Source organism: Anopheles stephensi, chromosome 2, assembly GCF_013141755.1.
Source record: "Anopheles stephensi strain Indian chromosome 2, UCI_ANSTEP_V1.0, whole genome shotgun sequence".
In the NCBI taxonomy this organism is placed as follows: Eukaryota; Metazoa; Arthropoda; class Insecta; order Diptera; family Culicidae; genus Anopheles; species Anopheles stephensi.
The window spans coordinates 1,993,661-2,020,942 of record NC_050202.1 but is presented as its reverse complement, the minus strand read 5'-3'; the positions used below and the strand labels follow the sequence as shown (position 1 = coordinate 2,020,942).

The 27,282-nt window shown below is 49.5% G+C and overlaps 1 protein-coding gene across 5 annotated transcripts in view; it reads right to left on the bottom strand.

The window, feature by feature from the left end:
* Window positions 1–10,819, bottom strand: part of LOC118503066 (G1/S-specific cyclin-D3) — a 31,945-nt gene extending 21,126 nt beyond the window's left edge. The window contains exons 1-4 of one of the 5 annotated variants that reach the window (XM_036035936.1): window positions 10,471–10,819; window positions 8,286–8,825; window positions 7,799–8,140; window positions 6,913–7,128 (exon numbers count right to left, since the gene is read on the bottom strand). In XM_036035936.1, the coding sequence (XP_035891829.1) occupies window positions 6,913–7,128; window positions 7,799–8,119 (537 nt within the window). In that variant the 5' untranslated portion in view covers window positions 8,120–8,140; window positions 8,286–8,825; window positions 10,471–10,819. Of the gene's footprint in view, window positions 1–6,912; window positions 7,129–7,798; window positions 8,826–8,996; window positions 9,132–10,460 lie in introns of those variants that run through there. The other 4 variants (XM_036035937.1, XM_036035938.1, XM_036035939.1 and 1 more) reach the window with 4 other exon arrangements.
* Window positions 10,820–27,282: the final 16,463 nt, after the last annotated feature.

Below are 27,282 nucleotides of genomic sequence, written 5' to 3'. Positions count from 1 at the left end.
ACCGCTGAAAGGAAACACAGCGCACACAACACACCGCGATTGAATAACGTGTGAAAATGTTGTAAACTCATTTTTCAGGATCTTCTGCAGGCAGGGACTCGCGACTGAAGCCAAGAGAAGCCAGAGGGTTAGGACAAGGATGAATCGAAAAGGTCCGCGCGCACCAGTCCCACATTGCCAGGCTCTTTTCGGAGAGCCTTTCGGGATGCGCCAACAGCCGCCTGCCCTGTCTTACCGGCACGATCACCTACTCTGTGCCTTCCTACTCCGCCAGGATCGCGCCCTGGTTCTTCATCGCCAAGTACTTGGCGTGGACCAATATTCATTCTGGATTTCTTCATGGCGGTGGGTAGTGTGTGCCTGTGTGTGGTGTGCGCATTTTTTTTATGGTCCTCCATCCAGACCCGTGTGTTCTGTATTTCTGGGAAACAGACGAAAGGAATTTCTCGTGGCTCGGAATCGCTGATATCCCCCTGCTCGCCTCGCGCGTATGTGTGTCGTGTTGTTGTCCACCCCAACTGCCGCAACGTTATGCGCCATCTCGCAACCACAAGACATGCCCGCGCAAAGTAGGCTTCCCTTTTATTTTTTGCCTTTTTGGTGTGCTTGAGTACGCGCGCACTTTCGCATATGTCCTCCCTATCTGTGCTCCGGCTGACAGACAACAGACGGGTAAAGACCCTCGGAGGAAGGAGCATGGAGTTGGCGGCGGAGACAGTTATCTCATTCTCTTTGCTTCTCTAACGCTCCACCCCAAAAAGGGCCCCGGGGGGGGACACGGGCGGTGGAGGCACAATTGGCATTCTTATTGGCCGCTCTCCCTTTCTGTTGTCCCGACATTTTGGAGGTTCTTCCTGGAGTGCGTGCGTGTTGTCTGGTTCGGCAGGTTCGTGGAGCCCTCTCTCTTGGGAGGAGATAGTGGTGGCTGTGGTGCGTAGTTTTGCGCGCTTTTGGCCGAGGTTTTAAATACTCCTCTCGGAACTGCACACGAACCTGAGAAGAGCACCGGGGCATCAAGTACCGTACACTGGTGCCCCCCCCCCCCCCCCCCCCCCCCCCCTGTTGCTGCTGCTGCTCTTCCTTCTATGGAGTGTGGTAAGCGCGACATTGGAATTCGACAGTGAGAAAAGACTGCGCCACACAGCACTTGCCTGCCCCGGCTGGCCGACCACACCACCACACGGGAGGATCGAGTTTTATGATCGAGATTCCTCCAACTCCTTACACCACACCGTACATACGCCCCGATGATCGCCGTCGAGCGAAGTCGTCGTCGGTGGTTGCGCCGGTGATGTCCTCGAGGAAGAATATACCAAAACCATCTGAGAAAGCGCGCAATGCACCACACATACCAAACGATCCTCGGCGACGATGGACGGCGGGTGAGCGCGAGAAATTGGAAGATTCGGGCCACGGGAAAAGTTGTCTCGAAACATGAAACACGAATGTGAGACAGAGCGGGTGTGCGGGTGTCGTGCGGTAGTGGTGGGGAAGCAGGAGAAGCAACAGTGCACAAATTATGCGCCGGTGGTCCTAACCAAAGCAAACCACGACGACCACGACACAGAAGAAATGCGCGCGAATCCACCGGGAACATGCCGGGATCTTGCTCACGCACACCGAACAGCGCCTTTGGTTATGCGTTCACACATATAAACTTTCGGCCTCATCTGGACTATCACCGAACGAATGAAGAGTCGAGCATAGATTTTTTCTGACTTCCTTTGTATCATCGCACATGCCGAAAAGACCTCCTTCGAAGACGACAGGAAACACGCGGACTGACTCTCCAAAGTCGTCGACATCTTCTGGGGGGAAAACTTCAACACGCTGCTGATATCTCTACAAATTTTGATTGCCAACACCCAAAGAGCGTAGCGTTTGAGTGTCTTATCCTGTTTCACGCGGATAATAGACCAACGAGCCTCGGTGGATGAAGCGATTCTAGATAAAGATTAGACCGACCGTCGACTTGCTCTGGCTTTGCGCTCAGCTAAGCTATACTCTGGAGAGTTGATCTTTCCGAATCAGGTTTCCAAGGCTTCCTCACTTGCCTCTCATTGGGTCCTCGCTTCAATGCTGATGTGTTTACCTAAATAGACAAATCTCGACAACAGAGTAGAACACCACCACCATCAACCAGTTACTCTCTCCGATCAGTTGGAGCCAACTATCCCAGAACGAGGCTCCTTAGGAAAGGGATACGAAAAGATCAATGAAGCTGCTTCTTCCCTCCTCTTCAACCCCCAACCCAAGTATAGGGCAAGAAAAGCCAAGCGCAAAATATCCCGCGCGCGCGCACGCTCAACTGCCGCCTGTTGAAGCGCGCCAGATTTTACGCTTCCTTCTCTTGCTTTTCTTCGACCATCATCGTCGTCTTCGTAGTTTGAAGGGGGTTTTGGGGGGGGCTGTTGGAATATTTCATTGAGAAAAAAACCGTCCGATCTGGCTTGGTAGAGGGGCGAGGACTCATAGGCCGCGCAAACAAACGCACACAAGCAAACACACGTAATACGATAACACGATGTTGTTGGGGTCGCTGCTGCAGTACACATAGCGCCTCGCGTTTTGGCCAACCAGCCGACCGTTCGGCCGGTCTTTTTCGCAGTGGCACACCACCAAACAACATAACGTCTCCAGTGGATGACGGATCAGAGAGTGCGAGAAAGAGATCAGAGCGCGAATAACCCCGCCAGAAGAACACGGAAGAAGCAAATAGAAGAAAGGCTAACCAACTTACACGCCACATAATAAATGTAAATCATTTTTTCACAAACATATATCTCCGGCCAGTCCTCTGGTGTCTGAGACTTCATCCGAATCCATATAGGAGGTTCGCTTCAGTAAACACGCCAGTAAAAAGTTGGCGCTTCCACCGTCTCTGCTTACTGGCCCCCTTCGGAAGAATGAGGCGCGTCGTGTCCCCTCCTCCTCCTGCGGGACGAGAACCTCGTTCGTCTCTAAACGATAAAAATGGATATTGCCTCCTGTCCTGACAACGCCACCGTCCACAAAAGCTTTGTCGGAGTTCTTGTCCCACACACCGAGTGCTGGTGTGTCCACCACCATCATCATCTCCAATGATTTCTGATTGCAACAACGGAACGGAAAGAACGAAGAATTGCAATCCACCAACGAGTGACCGACCGACCACCGGCTTCTTTCGTTTCGCGATTGTGGCACCTTCCCGGGGGCGCTTTGACAGCGCCCATACGGGTTTTGGACGTGTGTCCTCCCCCGCGCTCTAGCTAGTGTGCTGCGCTTCGAGCAAGAGGCAAGAGGCTTTGGTGGGTGCTGATGATGACGGTGGTGTCCGCAGTGAAGAAAATTTTGCGCTTAATTGGGTTTGATTGATATCGTATTACGGTGGCGGCATCACTACACACAGGCAGCAGCAGGCACAAGGCATCCTCTATCCTTTTGGGTTGGCCGATGATGGTGACAGAGTGTGGGAGGCGGTAGTGTGTCCGACCCCTCTCCGCTGTGAGTCGTTCATTCACCATTTCCAAAAACCTTCTTTCTCGCCGACGTCGTCACCGCCGCGCGCATTCGTTTGCAACCAAAAATATTCACTTATTTTTGGGACTAAATCGGAACACGCCGACGGACGGACGGAGAGATGCCGCCGTGCTCGCAAATTGGGCACAACCGAAAAAGAAACCCCTGGCGAGGAGGACCGCCCGGGCCGAGCAGGAAGAGCAAAAAGAAATACGTCCGTCTGGCGTGATGGATTAGCGTCGCGCACCAGAGACAACACACATCCGGAGTGTTAGCGGATATTGTCCCCGCGGTGCGGTTTTCGCATTATTGCTGCCAGCAAGCCAATGTCACCGATGCGTGATCCTTGGCCGTTTCCGGCTGATGTTCTGGGGGTGGCGGGGGAACTGAGTGTGCGTGTGTCAGGATTTGTTTAATTAAGCCCATTTGTGGTGGAGATGCGGCTGTGTGTGTGTGTGTGAGCGTCCTCTTCCATTTGGGAGGATGCGTCATATCCAGCGGTTTATTTGCGTTCGCCAAAGTCGGCGATTTTGCAAGCTCTTTTGTCCGCCCGACGCAACTAATGTTTGTGTGTCGTGCGAGACACATCTTTGTCATTTGAATACACGAACACTCTTGCTCTCTCGCATCTCTCGCCAGTTTCGTCCCGTGGGAACAGCGTGGGAAACAGTGATGATCCATTTTTCCGTCGTTTGCGCTAAAAAGCTGAGGTGGCGGCGCAAACTGGTACTGGCTGCCGACTCTCAGACTGCTGCTGGTGTTTTTTGATGTGCTGTTTCCCCTAAAATCTCGAGGTAAAGCACAGACGATCTTCCCACAAGCAGGCGAATGGATCGGATCTCTTTTGGTGGTGGTGGCTTATTCGCTCTGGCTCCGGGGGCCATGTTTCTACTAGTGCGAATTTGATGCGCACCATAGTCCAGGGGGATGGGCTGGGTTTGCAGAATTTTATGCGCGCTTGCGTCAATGGGAGAATGTGTTCCTTCCTTTCCTCCGACACGCTTTTCCTAGCGCCCGAAAATGAGGATCGATCGGGGTGGCTGTGTAACGGAGCAGGGCCTGTTATTATTATTTATGTTAGGCAAGACTTCAAAACCCCGCCAATATATGACTCCTTACTACTACTACTCTACGTGCGCATCTCTCGTCTCCATCATCGTCATCATCCCTTATTTTCACAAAACCCCCATAAAAAGGTGGTGGTTTTCCGCATGAGCGTTAAGTTGAGACTGATCTCCTCACCACTCTTCTTCCGAGGGTGTTTAAATGGCGCTTCTTGCCGGTGGCTTCTTTGTAGGTGTTTCGCCCGGAAGGCGATTTTTAAATGCCCACCGCCCGGCTCTGTTTCGGTGTGCGAATTGAGAAACCTCACCACCGTAGCGTGTGCGTGCGTGTGTGTGTGAGGTGCTATAGCGGGGGTATTTAATTCCGGTCAAGCACCGGTCGGTCACTATTTGGCGCTGGGCGTTAATTATATTCTACTGATGGCCCGCTTGCCACAATCCCGTGTTGTCCGGAACAAGCTTCGTTGATATAGGGCTGAAAAGGAGTTTAACCAAACCCTCGCTAGTGGTGCTGCTTCCGTAAACTTGCGTGCAATCGCTACTCTTACTACAGCGCAGAGTCGTTCGGCGACGGGGAGTAGCACCCTGACACCTACAACCAGTGTGTGGCACGCCACCGAAACCATGTGTCCCTCACGATCCATCATCTTACGGATACAGCTTTTTATCGTTCACGGTTCGCCGGCTCGACGGTTCTTCTTGAACGATCGTTGAAGACGATCACTTCCTTACGACTTCTTCGTGTTGTTTTTTTTTCCATCCGAGTGTAGTCAGGTGTGCGCGTACCACATGTGTTCCCCGCTATAAACGTACGGTGGAGGCTACTCTATCTAACCTAGATAATTGTAAGAAAAACCGTAATTGTTTGACCACAAACTTCTTCCCAATTACACAACATTATGATACAGATACACATACGGGCGACATTTTGATTCACGCCCCCCTTATAGAAATCTACAAACAGGAAGACTTCCTTGAAGACAATTTCCGATCCCGGGCTGGGGGGTGTTTCGCGCACAGACAGTTCTTCCAATTTAGGGGAGGATAAAACTGGGTGTCTGTGAATAATGTTTCTTCATCATTCCGCAATTTTCTTTGCCCGCTCTAGCATGATCATCGTCATCGCCATCATCAGCTTGATATCTTTCTTCGCCTTAATGGATTGGTTCTGTTTTTGCGTGTGTGTCGAGGGGGGTGGTCTACCCTCTATTCTCCTCCACACATCACCCCAAGAAAAAGGATGCCAGAAGGTTGAATTATCACGCAATATATTTTCGCATGATCTCGCCGCCCCACCGATCAACATCAACATCTCTCCCCCCCTGTTTAAGATTTGCAAGTCTCAAGTCTTTATTTCGAAAAGGGAAGTTCAAGCTGCTGTATTCTGTGCGATTGTGTGGTTTTGTGATCGATTTTCGATTTTCGCGATCGTGGTGCAGGAAGTAGTGGAGATAATTTGTAACTTCCAGCGAGCCGTTTTGCAACAACAAAAAATAGCCCCGCACACACACACAGACACATTCCGCATGCCACCCTCCGTCATCTGTGATGCTATTTCCAAATCGAGTTCGACTGTTTTTTAAATCCCCACCAACACACACATCAGGTCCGGTCGGTCGGTCGGTCTGTCGGTCGGTCGCCGGCATGCGGTTATTTCTATTTTGGCGATTTTTTGGCAATTTTTTCGCGAGTTCTTGCCTCCACAGCACACGCGAACGCACACAACAAAGCGCCGCAGACTTATTGCAGACCCTTCCTCTTCTTCGCGATACCCTGCTCCACACCTCCACGCCCAGGCCAGGGTAGGTGTTCGTGGTGAAGTTTGATTTAAAGAGCGCAACCTTAAGGAGGCATGAATAGTCAATAGGGGTGTCTTATCCATGGCGTGGCGATGTTTTTTTTCCGAAGTTGAGTTCTTGCTGTGTACAGTGCGCAGAAGAGGACACATGTGGGTACCCTCCACCAAGCAGAGGTTTCGCGGACCAGGAAGAAGAAAAAGACGGGGCCTTGCCTGTACATAGAGAATGTGGTGTAACCGTGTCTTCAAACCTCGCAGCAAGAATTCGGGTACACTACGCATACAATCACGGTTCTTGGTCAGAGCTTCCAAAGAGAGAGCACTCGCGAATGAACGTCATCTTCCGACGAGGAGACATACAGGTCTTACCCCTCCATTTCGACTACACTGACAGCAAGCCTATGGGGGTTAGTTTTTCGCGAGATCGCACCCCTTACTGGGGGAGCCGGCCTACCCTTGCCCCCGCAACACTTATAGAGACACGCACACAGTTTTACAGACTACCAATTTTTTCAGAGAGAGAGAACGAAGCGAATTCGCGCACACACTTACCCTTATCTGATCCGGCGAAACCGCATGGTCGGTGTAGGCACTGAGCACGTCCACCGTTAATGGCTGACATTGGCGAATTTTCGACGCCAGCAGCAGGGTGCAACATCCGAGCAGCTGCAGGTGGTGGCGTTGGATCGGCAGGGCGCACAGGAAGCGGTCGAAGAAATTCACGGCCAATGGAAACGTTTGCTCTTCGCACTTTTGCTCTTCGCAAACCTAATGACGATGACGATGATCGAAGGCAGGCCCAATTGAAGAAGATCCCCAATATTGAGTAACAGAGAAAGAGAGAGAGCGAGAGAACGGACAGAAACAAAATTAGCAAGGTTATTAGAAGAGCAAGATGATTGTTGTTGATGATCATGATGATGATGATGATCAACCACCAACAACCAGAGAGAGAGAGAAAGAGCAAGCGAGCGAGAGTATTTATTTTTTTCGGGTGTGTGGTGGTGGTGGTGCGCGAATGTTAGCGAGAACTAGTTGGCCAAAAAATTCGCGTTTTTCGCGCGAGCGATTTTGTTCCTCCAGCGGTACGCAAAAGTCAATGCTCCCAATTCACATTCCCGGTCGGGGGAGGGAGGAGAGGTGTTAGAGAGGAAGCAGGGGAATGGAATGAGGTGGCTATTTAAAAAGCCACCGGCACTTGATGGTTTCTTGAGCTTTTTGTAAGGTTTTTAACGATTTTTTTTCGATGTTTTGCTCGTCTAACCTCCAACACTCAAGCGTACCTCTAATGCTCCAATAAGCATGGTACATGGTGATGAACCAGAGAGATGAAGAAGGAGGGGAGGTGGTAGTGTAAGACAAAAAAAAACGTTTTCGCTCATCTAGTGGTCTCGCAAGTGAACCTTGAAGTCATACACAGTGGCAAAGGGGACCTTACCTCCAGCATCCACGTGGTGACGATCTTTCGCATGTTTGGCTTAATGTTCTGCTGCACCGAGACAAAATAGTTCAGCGGTGGAATGGTCAACCGTTCTAGCCGGATCAGATTCTGGATAACGCGTGCATCACTGATCATGTGGCGATCCGGTTCGGCAAACTTGTTGTCCACCTCCTCGTAGATGATTTCCTCGCAGGATAGATGTCCGATACCGGGCATGGCCGGGTGATGCGTGACCGACGCAGCGGTAGGGATGTTCGCGACCAGACTTGCGCCGGCTGCTACTACCGGCGTCGTCGTTGCTGCTGCCTGTGGTGCCATTGTGCCGCTCCGCGTGTGTATCTGTTGGTGAAGATTTCACACTTAGCAGAGGGATGTTGTTGCCTGCCTTAACCTAAAAACGTTACGCAGGCAGATTGTCTTCCACTTCCTCTTGCTGGTGCAACCCCCCACCCCTATCTAGCACGGCCCGGTGAAGCGAACGTACCAAAAATTGCGACTTGCTTTTGTTCTAAGCTGTTTCGGGGTCCGTCTGTGTTTGTCTCTTCCGTTGCTACTTTTCTTGATCTTGGTTCTGCTGTTGGCTTCTTCTGTCGACACGACGACGACGCAGGCGGACGCACACGACGTTTTCGCGGCTCGCGGAACTGTGCGAAAATTTCTACCCCGTGATGCGCGAGATACTCTCTCTATTATAACACCGGCAATGGCTGTCTCTCTGGTCGTCTGCGGGCTGTTCTTCAACGTGTTGCACGAACTAATAAAAACCGTTTTCCGTGTCTGCTGCTGCTGCTGCTGCTACTTTGACTATTTCGACAAAAGAAGCATGTCCGGGCATGCACCGTCCAATATTTCCGTGTAACACAGCAGGAACAACAATAGTCCTGGCGAAGTTGGTTCCTGTCTAGTGTGTAACGGTTAGGCAGAATGATAACGGTATATTCAGCCGTGGGGACAGCCTGCTAGAGACAATGTCCTTTGTTGCACACACTTCACCAGAAGAACGTTCCAAAGTCCAACAAAGTTCCTACAGAGGAAAAAGAAACAAAATTTTTAGTCTTTTTTCAGACACACTAACACTACATCATCCGTGTCGTTCTAGTTCTAAGCGAAGGCTTGTGCGCGTGTGTATGTCTGTGGCCACGATTTGATGACACGAGGAATGTCACAATAATAATATCCAAAAAAGTCCCGTTACGTGTCTCGATTTCAATAACTATTCGGAGCGCTCTGCTGCTGCTGCTTCTTCTGTGTTCCGTCATGTACAATCATGTGTGTTGATGATCCGGCTGATCACCGTCGTGTGATGATGATGTTATATAGGAGCCGGCCGTGCCGGTCGCGCACACCATTATCGGTATCGCGCAGTACAGACTCTACACACCATCAAACGTTTGCGCTGCGATGAAAATACAAAGTATATTATGCACACGACGGCGACACACACAGGGAGCAACCTTCCTTCTGCACCATATATACACACACTAAAGGTCGACACACTCGATAAATATTAACCACGGATAGGACCGTAAAGAAGCAGCAGCGCGCATAAGGAAAAAAAAACAAATCGCCGGCCTGGCCTGTGTGTGGTTGGATTGTTTTTCTTTGCGGATTTTTTTCCCCTATGTTCCTTCACTTTTCTTGTGCCTCTTTTGCCGAATATTTCTCGCCCTCACTTCTTACCACCCCCCAACCCCCCACCAACCCGCGACACCGCACCCAACACCCAGCAGGGACACATACGCACACGAGCGCCCGCGACACGCTAAATACGCACAAACACAATCGAAACGGAAGTCGAGGCCAATCGCGCGACACTTGATAGTCGCGCGCCGGTTTCGCTGTGTGTGCGCGCAGATCTCAAACACACTTCAAACACCGCAGACGCGACACGACACGACAGAAGAGAAAAAAAAAACACACGAACGAAGTATGTAATAGTACGCAAAAATGTAAGGTGGTGATGTACGCGCGTGTTAGCCGAGAGCGAGAGCGAGAGAGCACGATTTAACTGTCAAGTTTAAAACCCCACGGCCCACTGCAGCACAACCCTCCACCACCTCCTCCTCCTTTACTACACCTCCCCTAACCACTCTTGCCCTATCGGCCGGCCGGCGAGACGTCAACAAACGTGGCTCCGTCACCGCTCGTTCGCTCACTCGCTCGCATGTGTGCGTGTGTGTCCGTTTGCACGACCGGTCGCAGATTGATAAGAAGAAGAGTTCTTTCCTCTGCTGCTTAGATTCCAGCTCATACACCTTTTTCTGCCTTAAGCCTCACACTCAGTATCACTTGGCGAACGCATTCAACATCATCCAACCACTTGCACACGCACCACACTACTCCCACGCCACCCACCGGGATCACACGTTGCACAGACACACACACACACACACACGCACGGCATGCACTTTCCGGTCAGGGCTAAACGGGGCTACAAAGTTTCCTAGCCCGGCAGCCGGCTTCTTCCTTTCCTGGTGGGTGGATGGTGGCTATTTTCCAACCCCACCTAATGCGCAAAACCGACCCTGTGTGTGCCTATGACACGAGGTAAACACCCCAAGAGACAGAAACCTATTCCTGTCACACAACACGCGGTCGCACTAACCACTGACACACTACCGCCTCGTTTTCCTCCAATCCTGTCACACACCACACTTACCACTACTAACCTTGTATTATTTTACGTCTTTTCCACACGCTGTATGGTTTACCAAAAACTTGTAACTTTACTATTCACGGCTCTTTAGTTTTTCTTCTCTGTTCGAACAGTACATCACACTTTTCCACTGCCAAAAAGCTGCTTCCAAGAAGATCGCCACAATAATGTTATCGTTTGCTGCAATCCATCCAGTTGCACCCGATAGCCGGATGAACACTCACACGCGCACAACACACACGTTTCTTGCCGTTCTTCTGCTTGCTGGTGACGATGACAACTGGTTGGGCTTGTTGCGCGGCGATCGTTTGCAAACCGTCCGGTCTGATTGTTTTCACGCTTTTGAACGCTGGCACCACCGATGACGAACTTCGAAGTCTGCCTGGATGCGGTTCGCTGTGTGTGTGCGTGTTCCGGAGAGAGCGAGTGCAGAGCGAGAGCGCGAGAGAGCGTGTGCGTGTTCTGGCGAGAGAAAAGCGTCGCGCGCCGCTCTGTTACATACAGTGACCGGCGGAAAAGGTGAAACACGTGTTTGGTTTCGTTTTCTGCGCAGGATACGATTTAATGCGGAGAAGGATTTCATGGAGATGTTGCTAGGAACTAGAATAGATTATTATGGGTAGAACAATACTTTAAATACCTTTATAAACGCATCACTTTCCTTGAAACTGATTTGAAATTGTTGTTCTCTTCTTCTTTCACACTACAAGCTCGAAAGGTCCTCGAGATGTTTTGATCCACCATTACTGGCTGCTTTTGATTTAAATTATTCTTCTAGCTGAAAATTCAGCCCTGCGTACGGGGAAGCTTTCGAGGTTCGAAGAGTGTGTTTTACTTCTCCAAAGTTTCTGCTGTGTGAGGTTTAAGAGTCTATGCATCATCCATATGTACTAGGACTGATACTGCTTCAGCATCAGGGCTCTGCACATCTCGCAGCGCCTGATTAAGCCATCTTGCTGTGAAATACTCGTTAGCAAGAAATAAGGATACCTAACAATAGAGGTCAACCATCCAGCCTCCTACCGAGCATCTTAAGCTCGGCAAATAACAGAACAAGTCTTGTGCGCATTTCTTACGGCACGCACTGTATCTTAGGAAAGAGACATAAGAAAAAGAGACAGAAATTTTGCTACAGGGATTCTCAATTCCGTGCTCCCATGTGCAACAAATAAATTTTAGCAAAGATTTGTTGTTGTTGTTGTTGTTGTTGCCTCCCTAGTTAAGTAATCGTAATCATTTTGCTGAAATTTTAAACGCCACGAAATTTACTTTCCTTACACGAACAGAACATGGCTGCGCGGTGAATTTGGTTTTCTTGTCCACTGTAGACGACCGACCCGTTAGCGCGAGAGCCACGACAATTCACGAAACTTCTTCAGAACACCGAAATCATTCCTCTTTCCAGCTGTGCGCGCATATCTGGCAGGCAGGGAACAGGCAAAGAACAAGCAAACGAAGCAGGCCCGCGGCCTGAACCGAAACCACATTATATTTTGCGACGACGATGGAGAAGAATGCCTTTTTTCCCAAATCCCCCAGCCCCTCTTCAGTGTGACGGTGTTTGAGCGGATGTCGCGATGTCCGTGTGTGCGTGCGTTTGATGGACTTTTTCTGCCTCTACACGTCTGCCTCGTCTGTGGAAGGCGCTGGACATATTGTGGCATGCAAGAAAAGGTCTCGGAATGGAACGATTTGTAAACAAAGCGACCACCCCGACCGGCATAAGGATTGTTATGTGTGCGGCAATACAATATCCCCCCCTTCACCCAACTCCATCCCCACGTCCTTCACACCCCCTCCGCCATTGCTGACACCCGAGCAGCCAGGCCAGCGATCAGTCCAACCGGCCCGACATCCTTCATCATGCTCAAGTCGCACTAATAGGACGATAGATGGACGAGTCACCGCGAGGGGCGAGAGCGAGAGGGAGGAAGATGGGAGCGGGATCTCTGTCGGACCACTCGTAAGATATGTTAATTTTTTGCTCGGCCATTCATAAATTTGGAAATCGTTTCCCACATAGCAATAAGGGTTGACCACGAACCCCACCATCTCATCCCCACTCAGCAGCAGCAGCAGCCGCAGCATAACTTGTTTCATTTAGTGCATAGCTACAAAAAACACACACAGATATGGCCATCCGAGAATCAAGACACACGCACAAACGATGGACAAAACAAAAAAAAGCCTTAATCAACACAGGCAAGAACTATCTTTACCAATCGGGTTGGAAGCAATCAGGTGGACCAATATCGAATTTAAGACCCAAGCAAACGCACCAATCGCTAAACAGACAACCACAAAAAATAGCGCCTCAGCAAAGCATATGCGAAGCCCTTTTGCGTAAGGCCCCAAGTGCTTATTAGAGAGTTATCGAACAACGACGGAGCGCCCGATTACAAATTTGCCGTACTTCCTTCCTTCGAGCGCGTGGAGTACTTTGAAGGGCACGCACGACTAAATATACCTGAGGAGCGGCATAAACATTGTTCCTTGTGTACATGAGCTTCACCGAGAGCCTCACCGCCAGCAGCACAGGGCCGGCCGCCCTTGCTGCTGGGATTTCAGAGTAGATGAACGCTGGAATGCTCTTTATCTCCGGCTTTATCAGGGGGAAAAGACTGCCTAGAGTGTGAGAGTGCTGTTGCAATCGGCGGTGCCTGTGCCGGTGTCAAGTGTCCGCTTCCTTACAATGTGTGAAGCTCTCTAGCCTAATGCCTAATGCTATCAAGCGCTCGGTGCGGATGCCGCCCGGCACCGCGGATTGATTTGTATTAGAAAAAGGAAACGGGTCGTGAAGCTCAGAACAGCAAGAACGAACGATCACGAAAATAAAACACAACTCATACACTTAAGGCTGACTTAAGAAGGGCAAGGGGAGGATCTGGGATGGGGGATGGTAGGAAAGGCAGACTGTAAAGACGCACGCTAAATCCGCGACTCCGTGCTGTCCATCTCAAAGAGCGAGTTCTCCCCCCTGGTCCCATTCCTTCCGAGTTCAGTGAAACACATCCTCAAGGTCAAACGTTGTAGACAGCGCGCGAGCCAGGCAAACCGTTTGTCAATTTCGAGAGCCTGGGACGGATACAGCCGATTTTATGGCCATCTTTATCGCCCGGTGTGAAAGACACCTACCGGAAAGGTAGGCAGGCAAACGTAGGCCATTTTTACGTCACACTCTGCTCTGCTGAATTAGTTTACAATCTTTCTAGGAATAGAGAGATGTCGGTCGCCCCACAGGTCGTGTCGAGTATGGCAGGATGGCATGTCCAGGATTCTGGATGTGATGATACGCTCTCTCTTGCTTTGGGAACTGGAAACCTGTGGTGCGTCCCTAACACCCCGAGCGCATCTATAAACCGACGTATTGACTTTGTATTGCGGGTTGTATTGGCCGGACGGGTAATGGAACACACGAATCGGCAACATATTGCCGGCAGATTGTCTTTCGGAGTTTGTCATTGAGGGCATGCAGAGCTTGCCGTAATTTTTGGTATATGGTGATCCCTACGAACGCCATTGTAAACTCGGGCCTGTGTACCCGGCGAGAAATCTCGGCATCCTAGAGCAGCTCGGCGACGACCTGCAATGACACCCACGGGAAAGGGAATTAGAAAGGAAAAAAACAACAACAAAGCACTTAAGCCGAAGAAGTTACCCATTTTCTCCTATCTTGCCATTTCTCGCCCTCCTCAGCGATGGCGTTTTCACGTATATCAGCATGAGACACTTTCCCGGGAACTGTTGGGACTACCTCTGATACGCAGTGGGAAAGGTTTGATTGTAAAATCTCAAGTACCGATCGGCAAGCAGGCAGGCAGGCACCAGATTAGAGACATCCAGAACTCCGGGATATCCGTGTCTTCTTCGTGATGATCGAATGGAACCGCCCGGTACCGGGTGGAGTCATTCTCTCTGTGGCAGCGAGTGACACTTCCATTCAAGCAGTGTAAAATATTGGTCACTTAAAGTTACGCCCCAGTAGGGTAACGAGCGTGCGTGTGTGGTTTTCCCTCGTTGAAACAAAAGACATTCACTCGGTGCGCATTGCGAGCTCAGCATCAGCTGAACAGACCTCTGGGACCTCGGAGAGGCATCTGGCTTAGTGTATGGAGTCGAGACGCTCAGCTCAACAACAATGGTGGTGAACCGGTTCCGTTCTGATAGGGAGGCAACCATTCGGCCACAACACGGTCCATTATGGCATTATGTTTATCAGCCGTAAAAAATACTTTTGATTGCGAGACACAAAAAAAAAAACAACAAACCAACGAGCAGGCAAAGATCAACCACCCCATCATCATCATGATCGGTGGAGGAATTTTTGGGAAGAACTTGTCAGCGTGAAGTACCAACAGACGCTTGGCAGGCGGCTTGACGCACGATCACCAGATGGACCAAAATGACGAAGGATGACGGTCCCGTGAGTAATGAATGAATGTCGCTGACAGTGCCCTCCTAGCGCTTGAATGTTTTGTTTCACAGCATAAAACAGTTCAACGAAGATGTCAACAAATTAGCAGAACAGGCTTCCCTTGCATGTTGTTTTTATTCGGGGTTTCGTTTTACGGAAGACTGCATCCCTGCGAGCTAGAAGGAAGTGTGACCTCTTCCATATCTTGAGCTTGTAGGCGTAATTTGTTATGAGCCAGTAACTTTGGTAACCTGCACGCCATGTGCGGTTGCAGTCTTGCTGGAACGTCTTGAACGCGGCTCACGGGTAGAAACCCAGAAGGAAGGGATGTGCCGGATGTGGATGCAGTTCCTTGCACAGTTGCGGTGAGACGAATTGAACGAATTTCGTCAGGAAGAATATCGTAATGATGGTTGTACGAGGCTAGACGGTAGGTCCTGTCGGAGCTGTGGAGGCATGCAGGCCGTGAGGTCACCATTGTTGGAAGCGTGCCAGGAAGGAGGTAAGGTTGTGTTTCTTAAAGTCACTCTGAACAGGGGTTGTCGCTTGGTTTGGGACGGTTGCTGTGCTACAGGAGTTGCTCAAGGGGTGAAATGGTGGAGATCGCGGTGGCCTGGAGCTGGAGTGGTGCTAGAAACGGGAGCTAGGAGAGAACGCACGAACAATAACGCCTAAAGATCTCGTTCTTCCCTTCTGCGAGCAAGAATCCAGACGGGTTGGCCTCGGGAGCTGGCATTCGCGACGTCTCGGTGCACACACAACACAATAGCTGCTGGAGTGCGACAACGGAAGGGCGGCAGTATAGGGACGTTCACGAGGAGGGAGGTAGAGCGAGCGGCCACGAAACACCTGGACTGTCGGTGCAGTAGGTTTTTTTGTTTTCTTCGCGACGGAGCAAGAAAGGAAGGCAGCAACAAACGGGAACCCTCGACTATTGCTACCAAGCTGTCGCTTCTAACGATCCTGTTTTAGTGTGACGATATACCTTGCATACACATATGTACGGGCTGCTGTTTCCATGCTGCTTGGCGTTGCCGTTGCGTTCCACAGGACGCCTTAGCTCCTGACCGAACCGTTTGAATGGCGTTCCATCAAACACAGGCACGAACGCGAAGACGTTCACGGGCGGCTTTGGCACGGGCCACGGGGAACGGGTGAACGACGGGAGCTCAGACGCCGGGATAAGGATAAAGAGTAGCGAGTAGGGAAGTTGAGGATGAGGCACGAGGAATCCCAAGCAGACGCCTTAGTTACAACAGAACCTTTCCAACAAGCGCAGGGACGACTTCCGAGCAATTTTAGCATCCTTCAATCGATGAAGCTGCTGTTGGGACCTGCTCAAAAGGAAGAAGGGCTTGAAGGGCTCGATCGGGGATCACCGAAGCAAAAAAAAAGGGAACCAAAACCTGAAATCTCTGCACACCTCGGTTGTGGTCGGTGTGAACGGTTTAGGCCCCGTAGATTGGAGATGTCTTGGCTAAATCGCCCATGCGTTCGTAGAGCCTGTCGTTATGGCCGACTTTGGTTTAATCGTTTCGCTAAAAGACGCTGGCGCTGATCGGCGCTACATCCGCCATTGCCGAAAGGATGATGAGGTTATTTTTGCTCTCTCCTATGGGTTGTTGCGTGTTCCTTACGCCTTTATCCTCCGCACGCATCGCATTTATCGATTCGCCGGATCACACGATGGCGATCCTCGGCCCGCACCGCTACTAACTAACGACCTTAATGGCACGGCCGCGCACGGTGGTACGGCCGACGATCGACGCACCCGTTCTAACAACTTAATTGTTCGCCGCCTCTATCGATCGATTGACCGGGTCTGGTCTAATAGTGGGTGAAGACGGAGGCGGCATGGAATGTTCGATTGTAAGTATGAGATTATTATGCGTCTTTTTGTTGTGTGTCTCTTCCGTGTAACCTTTCCATTCAGTTTTTTTTGTGCTGTTTTGCTGGTTTCAGTACAAGGTACTTGAAGGGAATGACTGTACGACTTACTTTTTGGGGGTATTGCTTTTAACGTCCTTTAGCGTGTGGTGCTGGCCTTCACCACACGCACTGTTCAGAACCGCGCGCCAAGGATCGTACTGCTGGGCGAAAATGTTTGAAGAAATTATTTACCTGCTAATTCCCAAATCCATCCTGCCCGGACACCCTTCTCGTCACCTTCTCGGCCGAGCCTCAGTGCGCACCGGCAACCGGCCCATAAAAGCACCTCTGGTTACCTCGGTGGAATTCCACCGGTCTTGTTTAACCGTCCCACGAGCGGTTGATGCTAAACGATGTTGTTTGAACGGTTGGCGGAAAAACAAACGTTACCTTCCGTGAAGGCGGACGGATGTGCTCTAGACGGTGGAGAGATGCTGCGTTGTTCTCACCCTGTGCTGAGCTGTTCTTGCTGAGGACCTTTCCCATTTCTCACTCGTGGCGGCTTCCCCGAACCTCTGATTAAGCTCTTACAAGGGGTTTTTAATGATGGAAGAAATAAATCAACCCTGGCTAGCTGGCTGGCTAGCTGCCGACAGGTTACGGCAGGATAACGGCGAGTATCTAGAATATCCGAGGATCTTGCTCACTCACCGTTCTTGGAAGATCGCCAGCGATCTTCGCATCTCCACCGGCATTATCCTTGATGTGAGAAGATGAGTGTCGAGATGTGCATTAATATTTCGTTTCGTTTTCAATCTCAAAAGGACTCGACGAACAAAGTGTCTGTCCGTCCGTTGTTTCCTTTGTCCCGCGACGTCGTCCCCCGGAAGGTCCTTTCAATGGAGCTATAAAAGCTTATCTAGTGTTGAGATACGGCCAGGGCAAACAGATCGAATCGGGATTGCGAAGGAATGCGTGCAATAACGTGTCTCTTTCTATTGCCCATTCCAAGCTCCTGGGAATCCTTTCGGGCTCTCAACCAGGCTGAGAATGCCAGGCTGGACGGAAAATACCCAAGGGCCCACCCCGGCGATAGGCGAAGGTGTCAATTTAAAATCGTGATACTCGCTTTCCGTCCGCTGATTAAAGGACTTTGGCGGTGTTTGAAATTGAAATTGAGGGGGAGACCGAAAGGAAACTCCGTGTTTGGTGAATAAATAAACAGGCAGGACAGGCAAAAAAAAGGGAAAGAAGGCTGGGAAAACTCGGGGAAAAAATAACAATCTTCACATTACGGACATGCGTGCAGAAGGAGCGGGACCGCCAGCATTCTTGCGTTCTGGCTCCGTTGCAAACGAGAAGCTTGTTTGGGACGCGCGGTCTGTTTGCTCATCCCTAAGGGCCTGCAATTCTATACCGGTTGGTGGAAATAATTTGAAGATACACACGGACGGTCGGACAACAAGGTCTCAAAATCAGGTTTCCGGAGCCAAGTGGATAGCCCACGGAAATGTACCGAAAATTATTTGCTTTTCTAATCGCGCACGGAACGATCTTGGGATGATTCCTTGAGACATTCTGGTGGCCCGGGCTCCGTTGTTTTGGGTTGTGGTTTTGAAGAAGGTGTCCCTAAGAGCTATGCTCCGGTTATTTGCTTGTTGATTTGAAGATGCGCGCGCAGACCTAGCTGCCCTTGTCGCTGTGGATTGGATTTTCGCTCATGTTCGGCAGTTGAAGTCGCGGATATTGGGAGGATATCTCCAAGACACAGAATTTGGTTTACTAAATCGAAGCGCATACGTGGTATAGATGTGACTGTAGAAGGTCGAAGAATTTAAGGAGCATCATTACCGCATTCTTCCTTGTCCGCTCCTGCTTCGATCTGGATCCGGTGGTGGACGATCCTTTCCTACGATCGTCTTTCCTTTGTGGAAACTACCGTCTAATGGATCTACCGTGCGAACAGCAGCCGATCGCTGCTGGAGCTGCTGTCCGAACTGTTTAGTGCCGGCATGATGGTCATTTGCGTGTTTTTTATTTAGCCTCCACTTGGTTTTGTCTGACCGAAAATCGATCCGTCAGAGAGTTTTGTTTTCCTTTTTTTTTTGTGTTGCTCTGTTTGCTGTAAGGATCGTTAAGGTACCGGCAAGCGCTAAAATAAAAATCGGACCACAAAACCAAAAACCCAACCATTATAATGTTTGTCGATGTTCGGCGCTGCTCGAAAGGCGCTCTCGGCTCGCTGATGCAGCGCAGGTATCCGAACCCGAACGGGTGGACTTAAATTTGCTTAATCGATGCCATTCGCCGAGCCTCGGAAGACGGACGGTGTACAAAAGGACCCAAGAAGCAGCCTTCGCAGCCTTCCCGCATGTGAGCTTGCACAGTGCAGTGATTTGGCGATCTTCAACCTGTCAACGGGGGATCGGAGGATCGGGACAGAAACGTGTGTGTGTGTGTGTATGTGGTTCTGTAATGTTTCCTACACCCCGTTTGCCATTGTGCGGTAGGCTTCTTTCACTAACCCTTCATCAGGCGCAAGAACTGGTTTCACCGGTAGAGGGTGTCAAAGGCTGCTCGAGTGTTTCGGAGCTGGTCAGGTTGCGCTGGACAGGAAGGAATGGTACCTCTAATCACCCACGATGTAGTCGGTGGCAAAGAAAACAAAGTGGCTAATGCGTTCTGTCACTCCTTTTTTCACTTTTCGTTGAGGTTTCTTTAGTTTTTGTGTTCACTGTTGTGCTGGCAAGCATTTGACAAAGGCCAACGGTTTCAGGTTGCACGGTTGCAAATGATGAGATTATTTGTCAGGTAGCCGACGCAGCAGCGCAGGACGAAGGCGTACTCTAATGTCTTGGACTTTCACCGTTTGTATTACGAGTCACCTTCAGGACACGACCAAAAGTGAGCAAATTCTTGAAGGACTTGGGGATGTCCATAAGCATCGTGTGTTAGAATTTCGTAAGGTTCGCCGAGATCCAATTTCTTGATCTTCACAACTGCCAGGGACCTTTAATTAGTAAACGCCTAAAGCTGAAGCTCACGATTGAGGATCTCCCCAACGGTGTACACAATTGGCATTGAAGGGTTAACCACCCGGAGCTGCATACAATGTATTCCAGCGAAGATCAATATTTGAACAGATTTTATGTCATTCAACGTTTTTTGAGCAGATAACATCTGTGTATGGCTTTATGAAGCCGAGAGCAATCGACATCATTTCTGCCGTTCTCGGTTTGCCTTCTGCCTGCACACCTCATTAGCACATTGGTTTATCAAAACTGTGTCTTATCGCTTCGGCATCTGGGTGCTGGTGCAGCTTGCACATTTGCACGCAGAAACACCTTTCCGTTTTAATTATTAAAAGGCATTTTTTGCCCACTCTCTCTCTCTCTCTTTGCAGTCCCTCCAGGTACAATTTGCTTACATCTACTTCGAGCACAATGTTTTACCCTTCGGGGTTTGCTCGTTGTTGGTAAACATTAAAACGGAACAACACTGAAAGAAAGAAGGCCTGATCGCATTGCTTCGCTTCGTGCCGAATCGATTGGCCTTCAGTGGCTTTGTGGGACTTCTTCTTTTTTTGCTCAGCAAAAGCCACCCTCAGGCCAGGCAGGCCGATGCAGTCTGGGTTGACAGCTGCCAGCGTGAAGGAGTAGCTGGAGTACGCAAGGAGCAAGCGCAAGTGTAAACAAATAAAATCCCATGCACATGCGCAGCCAGCAGCAGTAGTGAGACGATGGCAAGCAGCACAAAAATTGGGAAGAAAACTCCATAATCCGGTTACCACCCCGTCGCCGTCCGTCGTTGGCTTTGTCTGTTTGCGTGTTTAATTTAGAGTTTTGTTCCTCTTCCTTGTGCATGCAGCTACATCCTTGCCCGGCCCAGATGAGACATGCCCTGACGATGTTACGTCCACACACACACACTAGGCTCAAGACGCGAATCTTGAGCGCAAATGGGAACAATGTAAGACGAATGGCTTAAGACAAAAAAAAGCAACGCTGCTCCAGGAGAAACACAAAAAGGACAGGCACGTGCTGAATGGGAACACCTGAGAAAGCTGCGGGACTGCTGCTGCTGTGGACAATGTAGCAAATTGCCTTGTGGGCGAACACAACGCATCGTACCAGCGCATCGTGCAGCTGCGTGCAGGATCTGAAGAAAGTACCCAGCAGTCTGCCGAGGTCCTTTTCTTGGGGAGTATTAAAGTGGGTTTTTTTTTTGCAATGCAGCAATCACATCCCAAGGATCCACCCAGAGTTGCGTACCGATCTCGTCTAAAAAGGATCCAGGGGTCTAAAAGGTTTTATCTTCTGGTTTGATGCTACATTTTGTGGATTTCTGGAGATGCAATCCTTCAGGAATAGGTAGGCCGAGCACAGTTGCACCGGCAAGGGATAAGAAGGGACGAGTCTTCATTCATCCGAATCCAGAACCTCAATGTATTTCTAATGAGAGCACGCTCAAACGCGTCTTTAAAGTACTTTCTCGTCTTCCCCCAAATGTAATCCTACGGTATTTAACCGTCCGTGCTCTAATGGCCCGGTGTCTCATACTTTGGAAGAAAAAAAAACTGGATCAATCTCCGGAAGGACAGACTTCAGGATGACTCGAAGAAGTTGAGGTTCTTCGAATGGTACCAGCGCAAGGATCGTACAATACACCTGGTCCCGAGCTTTACCAGGGGAAAGGGATCGGCTGATAATGTTTTTATTTGCTGTGCGATATCCCGGTTACTCCCGGGTGTAACGCTTTTCCTGCCGGGACATGGCGTTGTCTTGCCGGGCCGTCCGTTTCTTCGAGCCCGTTGACGTTGAGCGGTTAGATGATGGATAATGGACCGAGCCTGGCCGAACCGTACGGAAGGGGCTTCGTTGGAACAGAATTTATGAACCGTATTTTCTCCGTGCATGATTTGCCCCGCTTTCGCACAGAGGCAAAAGGGTCCTGACGATGGCAGTTAGAGCATTAAGGAGAGAGGACCACAATCATCTCGATCGAACAGGGACGAAAGTCGCTTTCTTCCAACTTCCTTCCGGAACGGACAGGAAAGAGCAGTGATTTCGGTGGGACCGACAAAAATTGAAAGTGAAAGGACAAAACCCAGGGATCCCTCGGGGAAGATATAGGGAGGATCGAATCGAAGACACCATCACCGAAAACCGAAGAACAGAACTTCCTGATGCAATTTACTGCGATTTACGGGTCCCGTTTATTATTATTATTTTTTATAAACCTTAGTCCTGGCCACCAGCTGGGTTTTTGGGATGGAACAGCAAAAATGCACCACGTGGTCATGTTCTTGGGCTGCGCTCCATTCGGTACGTGCACCGCGTTTTGAAAGGCGTCGTAAAAGTTTAGTGTCAGGACGCATTTCGCTTTTTTGATTCTGTTTAAATTGCTCGGCCTCTGGAGGGCTTTGACGTTCGCTGCTTCATAAAGAGAGGTTTGGTGCAGGATTTTTATGTGCTTTACTTGCTTTGTCATTGGCTTCCTGGGGGTTGGGTGTGTGTGTGTTTTTTGCGTCCTTCTCAAGATCACTCGTTAGGAGCATTATTTAAGAGTGACGCAGTTTTTTTTATGACCATCCTCAAGTCATACGGTTCGATTTCTAGGGACATTTTTTGAGGATATTCGATCGAAGAAACCTGAGGACCGTTCTGTTGAGTAGAGGATTTTTTTTCGCTTCTTCTAAATCTCCATGCGGCTCTCCCTATCCAGGCTAATCAGTCACGCTGAGGTGGACGTGTCCCCCTTAATAAAAGACGAAGTCATAGTTGGGAATGTAATTTCTAGCCTATTGTGAGGATCGTTGAGATTTGCCTGCAAGATCAGTGTGTGTTTTAATATCCGGTCTCGTCAAGCCTACAGTTTTGATTGCCTTGCGGATGCTTGAGGCCGTAAAGTAGGAAAATGAAATCGATTAGCTGGGAAAAGAAATCAAGAGGCTTTCAATCGCTATGAGCTCCTAGGGATATGAGAAACTTTGGTAGGAATTGTAAATGAAATAACCTCAATTTGGCGATTTATGGCGATAAAAAGTAGGGCGCATATCTAATACAGATTTATGCGTTTGCATACTGTTTAAAAATCGTGTGACTCTTAGCATTCCGAGTCATCCCTTCAGAGATGTCTAGAATTTCGTTAGCGCCTTCAAGTTAGCGTCCATGCCCATTGCGCTGTAACGTGAGCTTGGTTAAAGACTTTAAATGAAAAGACCACCAAGCAAGTGATGAGCCGAATGCTGGTTGTGGTTTTATGAATGAAAAATTGAGCAAACCTTGGAACATTAGACAGAAACATGAACCATAGTACCGGGGTGTCCCTTTAGCCGTATCTCATCTTGATACCTTGTCCAACATGATACCTTTTGTTTTTGAGGATCACTTTTTCTTCGCTCATTTCGCTTCAAATTGTTTCAAATTTAGCTTCAGACACAGGGATCAGACCCGGAGAAAAAGTGACACAGAAAATCAAAGCTACCAGTATCTAATTGCAATTTCCCTTTGCGCACATCGTCTGGGCCGAAGGGCCTTGTGACGTGTCTGTGTATGTGAGCTTCTAAGGAAAGGAAGCCCTTCGAACGACTGCACTCGGGTGCGTTAGAATTGCACTTGAAAATATCATCAACGGAGGAAACTGGATCCGCTACCGGCTTAACCTACACCGGCACCTACACACACGCATTCAAAGTTTCCCACAGGACCTCGTCCAGGACCGGGTGTGTCCGATCAATGGCGAGCTGGAAAAGCGCTTCGAATGGAAACCGGATACTTTCCCAGCGTTCGGTCGCATCTTTTTGCTCATCTTCTTGCTGACAGCGTGAGGATCAGCGAGGATCTTCCGTGGCTCCACCCTTTAACCAGAGCTTGTGCAGCTTCCTGAACTGTCAACGGGGACCAATATTTTGAGGCGATATTAATTTTGTGATGACTTGAGCCACCGGCGAAGTGATCGCTGATTGATACCCGAACGGGACTGCTAGACGATCATCCAAATATCCTTGTTCACACCTTCCTTAGAATGCCTTTAACCCCTTTTCGTGAAGGTGCACCCGTCAGTGTCATTGATCCTTGGGGTCCACGAGCTGACAGTTGGCCTACGGAGTATATTCGAACGAAGAAATCACCCAACAACAGAACAGCGAAGCGTGAGGAACAAAACCACAAGCAAAAACACAAACAGCTATCATTATTTGCGCACTGACAGGAAGAAGTGCCTCTTCGCCATACGGAAGAGGAAACCTCCGGAGGAACCTCCGCCTCGGCACGCAACGTTCGCGGTTTGCGCAACGGAAAACTGGTGGATTTTTTAAATAGCGTTCGAAAGGAAAAGAACAAAGCGCTGTGAAACGGAAAGCGATCGAAGACGGTTTGAGAACGGTTTATGCAAATAAGGACAGATGCTGAGTTGAATGCCTTTGCCGGAGAGGGTCCTCGTGTGCGATAGGAAGTTCGATGTCCAGCTCGTCGCTCGCTCGTACTTTTCCGATGCACATGTTGGTGCTCGATTTGGCCGGAGGTCATGCTGAAGGCGCACCAAATAAACTTTGCAGTTCCTGCAGGAACCGTCCATCGAACTTCAAACGATCCACAAGCGTTGGTCTGTATGACGTCTTGCTTTCCTGGTACGTTCGCACAAGTCTTCCATCAGTGCAAGGAACGATTTTTCCCCCTTTTGCTCGGCATGTTGTCTTACATATGTTGTTGTCGTGTGGTGCTTTCGCAAGCGCAGGGAGTCCTTGCACGTAAGGAAACAGGCTGCTTCCAAGGATGCGCCCAAACGGTATGCAAACTAATGCTCTCGAAGCGGACTGGCTCTGACAGGCGAACAAACTTGTGAACATTAGCGCACAACGATCGAACGAGTTCATTTCCCTTGCGGACGCTTTAGTACCAATCAAGCGTTGCAAGGAACGGCTACGAGTCACGCATCAATCACGGGAATGATGAAGAAAAAAGGGCCATCATGATTGGGAAGATCGGTTGTGTGATGATGGATGAAAGTGCAAGGTAGGAAAAGGTAGGCAGGTATGCAAATGAGACAAAACTGGCCCTTTCTTCCCTAACCTTTCCCTAGCTGCTTGATGAGAAGCTAATGAATTTTTGAACTGGCTGTTATTTTGATGGTTCCCTGCCAGGGCCACTGCTGACGACAACTGTACGGTTCCGCTGGATGAGGCGGGCTTTTTTCTTCCATCTTTGGACGAGATTGACGGCAGTATGAAAATACTGTTTGCTTTTATTTGTACTTTATGCAAATGCAAGGCACGAGGAAGTAAAGGCCATTGAAGAGAGTTTAATTTTCCTGAGCAGGAAGCGCGAAGGTGCATGGGAATGCAGAGTTGGAAAACTGAAATCTCATCCAGGAGCATCAAGCACACGGTTCGGCGTCGGAAGAAAACTGCTGTGTAATGAAATTTTCACATTCAAAATGATTAAGAAAAACGATCCTATTCTCAGGATTGCATTAGTTTGCATGATCTTTGGTTCGGTTGCCTGGTGAATCATTTATTATATCCAAACCTCCATTGCAGTTGCGGCATTTGCTTTCTGAAGAATGATGATAAATTGTATTTTAAAGTTTTTCTCACCGAACGATCGTGGTTTTGTGCACGTTTGCATTTAGCGCAGTTTATAGCGAGATGGGTGAAAATCGATTCACTTTTCGAAAACAAAGTCTCACTTCCCCCTAGGGTTTTCTTTGGAATGGCAATAAGAGATTTCGGTTGCATCTTGATCGATCGGTTCCGTTGTGTTGTGAGACAAATTGGCGATCGGGGAGAAATTTGCGGAAAATCGCACCCGTCAGATGTAGACCAGACGCATTGCGTACCGATCTAAAGCAAACATTGCAATCTTTCTCGAGATCCGTCCGTCCCTCCGCCTTGGCAACGTCTTGCATTGGGCAATTTCGTCCCGAAGGTGTCGAAAACTGTCGTTGTTGCAGCTGTTAGTTTGTACCGTCGATTATCCCTCGATCGCCCAGAAGCCTCGCCCGAGACTACGTAACAATGTGTGCAAAGAGCGATGGAGAGCTCGAGGAGAAGCAATAACATTACACCCGGCGCGTCCTTTACGGGCAGGATCTCTGATGCGAACACAATAGCAACCTTAACTAATCTAATGTCAGCAGTAGAGAAAGTGTAATCTTTAAGAACCTCCCGATTCTTGGGTCGTCTATTTTCGGCGAACGTCCCGAAGGTAGCAGCAACGATGCAATTTCTACACCTCTGTCCCGTTCGTACCCGGGAGGAGCAATAAAAGCGGATGGATGTGCATGTCATTTTTCGTCCTGCCGGAGATTAATGGATTTGTTGCTGGATGAAAAAAAAAAGATACTTTGGAAGCATAAGACACCGTTATTGAGGTTGACCTTTTCTTGAATTGCTTTTCGGATTGTGCCAAACGCCTGTTTTCTTGCTGCATTGTTGGGTTCGGTCTGTAAAAGGATGCACCGTTGTGGTGGTCAGTAGCAGCTGCCAGCAGAAGCTGATGCCACCGAGTCCCCGAAGGTGTCTTTGCATGACACATTAGACAGCAGCTTCCTTTCAGAATGTGAGATGACGCTTCCTAAGACGCCCCAGAGCCACGTGGACCGAAGTCGCTTTGTTGTGTGATACGCGTGCTCGCAGGTAACATGGAGGTGTCTCGCTCGCAAAACAGATGACATTTTGACGCCAACATGACAGTTAAACGGGGAGATCTTCGCGAGATTACGGAGGTACACAAATGGCTACCATGTTTGGGAACTACCCCCCCCCGCCTTGGGAACAATCTACCAGATCACCAGATAAAGTCGTCATTGACTCGGTGTGTCCCAATGTAGCTTTACCGCAACTGATCGAGCTCTATTAATTGTTGGTCAGCACGCACGCCACAGTATTCACAAGTCCCAGGAACGCTGAAGGTCCTTTCAGGAAGCGCAGAAACCGGCCGCAAAATGAAGCCAAACTGTTCGGAGGGTTAAAACGGTAAAAACTGCTCGTGCCTCGAATGTGCGTGGAAGGATGCAATTAGGCTGACACCCACTCGGGCCTTTGGCCGGGTTAGACGATACTTTGGAAGGTGGATACAATTTCCGCACAAGGGTCAGGCCGGTTGCCTGTTGAAAAAACAATTCCGATGGTTGGCCCGGAACTCGGTTTATTATTTTTATGACCCTGCAAAGCTGCTGGGTCCCGGGAATTGACCGATCGGTAATTAAGTGGAAAGTCCGAAACCGCGTCTGTTCCTTTATTTTAACCCAGTCGGAAGCAGGAAGTAGAAGCAGCGATGCTTTGTAGGTCACGGGCAGCCTAGCTGAGCGGCTAGTCCGTTGAATGGCACAGAGAAAAGTGGCGGAACAAATTTATTGCTTTACAATTGATCGCCAAAAACTTTCACCCAAATGCGGGCGAGTTCTGACCGACCGGGCTGGGATGAGCAATATGAAACCGAGCTCCGAGATTATTTACGACTCCGGGCCCGCGTTGCGATTCCGGAAAATGAAGATATCACACGGTTGGTGCTTCTGCACGTCGCATGCCGTAGTTCCCAG